The 8,304-nt window shown below is 44.8% G+C and overlaps 1 protein-coding gene across 1 annotated transcript in view; it reads right to left on the bottom strand.

Moving 5' to 3' along the window:
* Window positions 1–1,023: 1,023 nt before the first annotated feature.
* Window positions 1,024–8,304, bottom strand: part of HIF1AN (hypoxia inducible factor 1 subunit alpha inhibitor) — a 9,334-nt gene continuing 2,053 nt past the window's right edge. The window contains exons 3-8 of the mRNA XM_004370036.3: window positions 6,054–6,202; window positions 3,845–3,990; window positions 2,919–3,025; window positions 2,463–2,526; window positions 2,120–2,230; window positions 1,024–1,331 (exon numbers count right to left, since the gene is read on the bottom strand). Coding sequence (XP_004370093.1) covers window positions 1,287–1,331; window positions 2,120–2,230; window positions 2,463–2,526; window positions 2,919–3,025; window positions 3,845–3,990; window positions 6,054–6,202 — 622 coding nt within the window. The 3' untranslated portion in view covers window positions 1,024–1,286. The remainder of the gene's footprint in view (window positions 1,332–2,119; window positions 2,231–2,462; window positions 2,527–2,918; window positions 3,026–3,844; window positions 3,991–6,053; window positions 6,203–8,304) is intronic.

Raw genomic sequence — 8,304 nt, 5'->3', positions numbered from 1 at the left:
AAGCTGCAGCCCTGAGAGGGGTTCCCACGAGTAGTTATGAACAGAAAAGGAAATTCCACTTCTGTGCTCCACCAGTTGCCCTGACTTTCGAGGGTGTTTCTGGAGCATTAGAGTTGGGTCTGGCAGAGGCGCTGGCTTTATCAGGCAAGGCTACACTTATGCCCTTGCCTTGAGGTGGATGACAGGTGGTGAGTTAGCTGCCTAAGCTTGACCCCATTTCATCTACTCAGCCAGGAAGCTCAGCAGGAGTAGAGAATGTGGTCTGGGCAAGGGAGAGCCATAGGGCCTTGAGGCTCTAGCAGTCAGCCTCAGGGTGGTTGCAGTTAAGAGACCTGACCAACAAACAATGGCTAAAATCTGAGTTAAAAAGCTTTAGGCTAGATCAGGCAGTACTTCCCTGGGACTCCCACTGCACTGTCCCATTGGACCAGGTTAAGCAGTGGAGAACCTTGGTAAGCTGAGCCTGGCCAGTGTGGACACGCATGCATGCGCACGCGCACACATGCACACACGCACACAGGCTTGCATCCCGAGAACCTAGAGAAGCCACCACTAGGAGACTCCCTTGGTGCCTAGCACAGGGAGAAACAGCTGGTGCTGAAAGAGAAGATGTATGTGTCTGCAGTTGGGAACTGACGCACAATCCTTGGTTTTTATGTCACAAGGCTCCTTCCTATGTACGACCTAAGGAAAGTCTAAGCTGGAACCCTATCTAATGCTCTCTCTCACAGGACGGTTCTCAGGCTCCCAAAGGCAAGCTTCCTCCTCCCTCTCCCCATTAAAGTTCCAGTAGCCATTCCCAGCCAGCCTAGAGTCTGACTATGTAAAAGCTGGAGGGGGGAAAACTGACCTAATGGGCAGGATCGCTCTGGCCCTGCAGCTCAGATGCAGTGGGGGTCCAAGAAGCATCTCCTCTCTCAGGCTGAGGCACTGAGGTTGCAAAGAACAGACACACAGACACACACACATCCCAAGGCTGACAGACTGACACACACAGACATGAAGACAATCAGAAGTTGGGACTCCACACACTGAATGCAGGACTTTAGAGGGGCAGAGAAGAAAGGTGCTGGGGCACAAGAGGCAAGGGCAAGAAGTCCCTCCAAACGGGAGTGGAGTGCCAACCTCCCTGCCTTGCCCCAAACACCTGCCTCCAGGGCCATGGCAAGAGTCCAGTCCATTAAGTGCAGCGTGCAATACTAGCGCTTGGAATCTCCCGTCCTCATCAATGAAGCGGTGTGGACAGGTAGCAGTCACCTGGCAGGAGGCCTCGAACCCCTGGCAGGCTAGTTGTATCGGCCCTTGATCATTGTGTTCAACAAGGGCCCCACCTGTGAAGAGACATGAGGAGCCAGTCAGAACTGTCTGTCCCCTGGCCCTAGAGCTGGATGGGTGTGTCTGGAGAATTCAACCTTGTAAACCCTCTAACCAACTCTCTTCTTGGAGGTAAACCCAGTATTTTAGGACATGGCCCTATCTCTGGGGTCTCACAATAGCCTGCAACTATAAGCAACATCAAACTAACAACCAGGCCCAAGGGGCTGATCCCCAAACATCCAAGAGTGTATCTACATGTTTCTCAAATGTGCCTTAAGAATGTTAAATGCCTCTATATCCTCTCAAAAGGTCACCTGCAACTGGGGTTGGTGCCACCTCCCAACCCCAAAGGTCCTCCAGATGCATGGCCACCCACAGGAAGGGGGCAAGAACATTATAAATACAAACGCCCCCCATCTACTCAATGGGCTGTTGGCGTACCTACTGAGAAGCAGGTCTCAACATTACCTACAGCTGCCTTGGCACAGCTGGGAGAGTGTGAGGAGATGCTTTACTGCTCACTTCTGATTCCACAAGAATCCCCTCAGGGGTCCCCAGCTGGCACACAAGCCCTATGGGGAACATTACCACTAGCACGGAACAGATTTTAATTGATCCACCAGTCAAGCACAGCTCTCTCCAGAAAACAAGGATTTTCTGAACGTACCCATAACCTCTATGCTGAGAGAGGACACCAGATACTGAGACAGAGGAGCTACGGAGACTATCACACCAATTCTGACTTTCTCTGGTCAATCAGCCCAACGAGCCACAGGAGTGCCACCTCAGGGCAGCCACATACCTCTTGTGGGTTCCCCAGGGCCTCTCCAAGCATCTTCTCAATGTTTCTCATTATGGCCACTTTCTGATGAGCTTTGAGAGGATATTCGATCCTCTTAGGGGTAGGGGCTCCCTGCGAAGAAAGCAGTAGCTCAGGAAATGCCCTTCGCAGCAGACTTCAGTGTCACCCCACTGTCCTCGCACCATCCTTCCGTCTAAGAGAGCCAATTCAATCCTACCCTCTTCATCTCCCCAAAGCCCTGGGAATCATTTCCATGGATAGTCCACCACCCCACCCTGCTCCAAATCATTTACTACACCTACCCCACCCCAGTCCCATCTAGAAAAAAATCAACCATATTCACCTTATACCAGAAGTTCACAGTGATAGTAATACCCCCATTCAGTAATGACTCTATGTGATGCCACCTGCAAGAAAACAAACAGACTCTCTTTGCCACCAATACTTTCAGAAGGAGAAATGGAAAACTAGGCAGTGTCCAGCTAGGGGAAATAGTAAAGACTGCATCTTTACACTCATCCTGTAAAACACATACTGGGGCTACAGGCAGTGGTGTTCAGCCTACAAATACCAAGGGGCCAAGAACAGTTTCTCCAGCTCCAAGCCTCTGGGACCTCTTTGGACTTAAATAGAGTTATCATTTCCCCCATATTCTGTATGTTCACATCAGGACATATCAACCTTCCTGTGGACCACACAGGACCAATCCTGCTGCAATTCAGAAGAACAGACACAGGTAAGGCTTTTCAAATAGGAAAGAAAGCTCCCAAGAAGCACCCAGCCCTAGCCTCCTCCTCACCAGTACATTGGGATGTAAAGAACATCACCAGGGCCAACCACTGTTTCATAGCCAACCACGTTCTGGAAATTCGGGAACCTCTCATAGTCAGGATTGTCAAAGTCCACCTGAGAGGTTCAAAAAAGAGAAAAAAAAAAATAAGTCAATCTCCAAATCTTTATTAGTAACTACTTGGTAGTCAAAAAAGATGCTTTAAAAAAAAAGTTAATATCCTGCAGAAGACACAACTCACATTTAACACACACACAGATTCTCTCTGAGAATGATGCTAAGTGATAAAGAATCCTAGGCTTCAGTGCTCCTAAGGCAAGGAAACCACAGCTTGAGGATATGAGGGAACTAGCGCTCATTCTTCACCCAAACCTTCAGAAACTTTCTCCTAACATCATATTCTAACTGGCAAAGACTCTTAAACGAAATGGCCGGGCAACTTTCTCCTCAAGAAAGGAGATGACCTCTCCGGCTGGCCACAAAGTCAACCACATACCTCACCCAGATTCAGCAAATGCTGTAAGTGACACATCTCAATTCTATTCGCTCTTCTCCAAATAAAAGAGAAGTAGCACCCATGACAAAAGAAAACAATGAGTAAATCCAATGGAGACACAAGCGTTTTGTTCTATGAACTTGTAAGTCAATCAAACAAAGTAACCAGAATCAGCCAGCACCAATAATGGGGTCTGCCCTCTAGCATTAGCTCCACAGGGCTGTTTATGCTTACAAACACTGGGAGACCACCACCAGGACCTGGAATATATAAGCTATACTATGAAATTATTCTCTGAGTTTGTCTGCAAGGCAAGACTTGCCTGTAATCTGAAACTAGCATACAACCACAGGGAAGTGGAAAGATATTCCAGCCTTTGATCCCAAAGGAATTCCTAGAATCTAGAATTCTACACCCTTCTCAGACTACACATGCTCACCTGGCTCTGTCTATCACATGGGTGATGGACAGGGTACGGGTAGAGGCACTCAAACTGATCTGGAGGGAATAAGATGCATCGTTTGTAGCCTTTGATCTGAGCAAAGAAGTTCTGTTGTTCATCATAGTGAGCAGGTGTCACATTTCCTGCAGAAGCAAAGACATTATCTTATTCAGAGTAGTGGCTCTATTGCACAAGCTGGAACATAGGTCCAAGCATTGCATAGAAGCCCACCCTACCCTCCCAGCTAAGGGTTCTAACCAAAATTTCAGGCAGAATCAGAGAAACTGCAATGACAACTTTCAGCAAATTAGGTATTACACTTTTAATGGGTAATAAGTCTACCAACAGTCACTGGCTAAGGGTCCAAGATTGACTAGCAAAGTAGACTTTTCTAAATGATGGCTGCTGCACTGGAAGCAATAGCTCTTAAAGATGGTACCAATAAGCTTGGCAAAGTAATATACTGGGTGTACTTATAGTCTTTTTGACTACGGCAAGAATTCAAGGGCAGCAAAACAGAAACAACTGGTGTCAACAATGATCTACTCTGATGGAGATAACCACTCACTTTCAGCTGTATGAATATGCCCTTGCTTTGGGCAGCTCTTCTGAGCTCAAAGAGTCTCAACATTTGCTCCCACTTCAACACACCTATGGGACACAACACTTCTTAGAGTAACACTGGGGCTGTTGAGTCTCATCTGGGGGGAAGCATATCAGATTCCTGAAAAGAGCGTTGCATAATCTGAATAAGGTGACACGTTCACCACCTTTCAATTCACTCTGCCCTAGTGTATGGATGCTCCATCTACTCCTTTATGACCGAAGCCACATCTGTTGCTTATCTTCTGCACGATCTTTGAGAGTTGAACACACACCTCTGCAGGGTATGGAGTTTAGAAAACATTTCCCAGCTCTGCCTGGGTATGCCATGACAGCTGCTTTCTTGAGTGCTCAGAGTTCTTGAGCATCCTCAAAGGGGAGCTGCTCTCCCATATCTATGTGAGGGATCTGCTTCCCTGTACCTACCACAGGAAAGGAAGGCAACAGAAAACCTCAGAATCAAGTAAACCAGAACTGGCTACTGGCACGCCAAACAAAAATTAGTTATAAGGTGGCAGATAAGTGTCAATTCATAAGATGCATCGTTGGAAGCCTTTATTGATACTGGCAGCAAAGGAACAGAATCTGAAGAAAAGACAATCAAAGGGGAAGGAAAGACTTCACAGACCTCAGTGGTGAATGACAATAAATAAATACTCTGTAGCTGACAAAATCTACTTTCTTGTTCAACCCAGTTTATTCACTATTTACTAGATACCTACTCTGGGCTTGGCATTGAGTTAGTGCCAGAAATAAAAATAAGAATAAGAAAATGACCCTGCCCCTAAGTAGCTCTCTTCCTCCTGACTGGAGTTTAAAGACCTCTCCCTCTGTTCGGGGAGGGGGAACCCGCAAAGAACACGGTTATATATTTGCTTTGTATGTATACAATTCTTGGGAAGGATACACAAGCAACTAACATGGGGAGGCTGGAAGATAGGGGTGGAAAAGAGACTTATCACTGCATACCCTATTACATCTTTCGAATTTTCAACTCCATGAATGTATTATCTATTCAAAACAAAAAGCTAAAATTAAATTGAAAACAAATAAGTTTCTCCTCTTTTCAAAGGATAAAAAGTTTCTGAATATAGACAGATCCAATAGAACTCAATAGTATTTCAGAGAGGTCCCTACTATCTGAATATATACACTCGCACAGCAGTTGAAGAACGGAAAAGGGAACTAACTCTTCTTAACAGTGCATAATACTATCATAAAGACCTAACATACATTTAAAAACAAAAAACACCAAACCCATTGCCATTGAGTCGATTTCGGTTCATAGCAACCCTACAGGACAGAGTAGAACTGCCCCGTAGGGTTTCTAAGGAGCGGCTGGTGGATCTGAACTGCTGGCCTTTTGGTTAGCAGCCAACCTCTTTACCACTTCACCACCAGGGCTCCTAACATTCACTATATTTCACTTAACCTTCATAGCTATTTACTAGATAACATTGTGCTCATTTACAGCTAAAGAGACTGAGGATTAAGAAAATTAAATGACTTATTCAAAGTCATAGAGCTAATAAGTGGTGAAGACAAGATTAAAGATCAGGTCTGTATGGCTCTAAGCCATGCTACTTTCTGAAAGATTTCTTACCTTCCATGCCAATGAGCAGCAGGTTGGAGGTCAGCTGCCCCCAGCCACGCTTTCCCTGCTGCTTATTAATCCAGTTCCAGTTGAAACCCAAGAAATCCATGACAATCTTCCTGCCCACGGTGTCATTGAGTGTCTGCTGCAGATACAGCCTATGTTCCCCAAGAAGAAAATCCCATTAGTGCGTGTACACAGTCCCTGGCACGGCCTCCACACATCTGGAAATACAAACCCAGACCCAAATCCACACCAGCATCTCCCACAGACGATAGCTGCAGTCACGTGAATCTTAGCCAACACAGACGCTCAGAGCAGAATTCAGCTGAATTCTTTCCTATCTTTCTTAGAGCTCTCAACATCAAATTTTTTTACTTTAAAGAAGTGATTCTTAACCTTTTCTAGGACACAGCATGAATACTTTAAGAATCCAAGGCCAGTTCCCCAGAAAAATGTACATACACACAGAACTTTTCATACAATTTTATAGATTCCTGGAAGCCTATCCATAGACCCTAGAATGATGAATCAGCCTTGCTCTAGAGACTCTCCAGGTCCGAGATATCCCCTCTCACCTGTGACAGTCATTGTAGTAGACTGTATTACTGTTTACCAAGAACTAATTCCCTCCCAGTAGGAGAATTATTCTACCACAACCCCTTGAAGTCAGGCTTGCTCTTTTAATTTGCTCTGGCTAATGCAATGTCCACAGAAGTGACTCGTGTTACTTCCAAACTGTAACTTTAAAAACCAGTACACACTACTGTCACATCCTTCCCTCTGCCACAGCAGAGTTCCAGGTTGTAGCTGGTTAGGCAATCTGGGTCCCAGAGTGCAAATAATGAGCCCCCAGGCGTTCTGTAATGAACATATTACATGAGTGAGAAATAAATCTTTGTTGTTTTAAGATATTGAACTCTGGCTTGAAGCGTAGACTACCTTATTGTTTCAGTCACCAATGTGTAGGAGCCTTCTATAGCTAAAGTAAACTCGAAGATACCTCATCAGGCTTTCAACAGCCCAGGGTTCGTAACCTGCCCGAGGAAGGTCAGAGGTTACTTAAGGGATATGGAACCCAGGCACACTTGATCAAGCTCCACAAGAAACATTATTAATCAAGGGGTAAACACGCAGAATAGAGGAGACAGAAAGCAGCTTTGTTCTGGTCCTGAGAATGTTACTCCAAAAGGCTCAAAATATCACATTACCTAGAACCATAATGTTTAAGGCACATTAATTAGAAATCCTGATTGAGACATAGAACCCTTCAAGACTCAAATGGAACCTATGGATCCTCTACAGAGATTATATACATGTTCACACAAAAATTTTGCAAGAACTTTGAAAGAGTCAGGGACATTCCCCAAACATAAACCTAAACAACAATCCTATTATACCTGAACAGTAAACACTCAAAATGACTCAAAGAGGATCCTAATATACTTTATCCCAGAATCGTAACAACCTGTACGGTTATACGATGGAACTGTCTGGTGTTAAAGTCAACACGACAAAACTTGTACACAGCAAAATGTTTTCCTTGACAATCTCTTAAATCATCCATTACAGGTGATTATACTCGTATGGCATACACTGTACAAATTATACTCATATCTCATGCTCAGTGAGGCAAAACACTCTCGCTCTGGGAGATATGCAAAAGCTGAACAATGAAAAAAGAAGACAGAAGAAGAATTAATACATTTGAATCGTGGTGCTGGAGAAGAATATGGACTACCAAAAGAACAAACAAATCAGTCTTAAACAAGAAATAAACCCAGAATGCTTAGAAGCAAGGATGGCAAAAATTCATCTTGCTTACTTTGGACACACATCACTGAGAAAGAGTAATCCCTAGAAAAGGTCATCATGTTTGGCAGAGGGTCAGCAAAAACGAGGGAAACCCTCAATGAGATGGGTTGACACAAAAGCCACAACAATGGGCTCAAATATATCAAAGATCATGAAGATGCAGCAGGACCAGGCAACGTGTCATTGTGTTATACAGGACACCATGAGTCAGAGCCCACTCAACATCAACTAACAACAACAACAATAGGGTGGGCAAGAAACTTAAAAGTAACTGAGGAATCACAAGATTCAGGTGTCTTACCTCATACTCATTCCAGAGCACACTCAACGGAATTATACACCTTACCAGCACCATTTACATTGAGCTCTGTCTCTCAACACTCTGTGTGTGTGTGTGTGTCTCAACACTGTGTGTGTGTGTGTGTGTGTGTGTGTGTGTGTGTGT

This window comes from Trichechus manatus, unplaced genomic scaffold (genome assembly GCF_000243295.1).
Source record: "Trichechus manatus latirostris isolate Lorelei unplaced genomic scaffold, TriManLat1.0 scaffold00007, whole genome shotgun sequence".
Lineage (NCBI taxonomy): Eukaryota > Metazoa > Chordata > Mammalia > Sirenia > Trichechidae > Trichechus > Trichechus manatus.
Note: the sequence above shows the minus strand (reverse complement) of the source record. Positions and strands in the feature narration are given on the sequence as shown.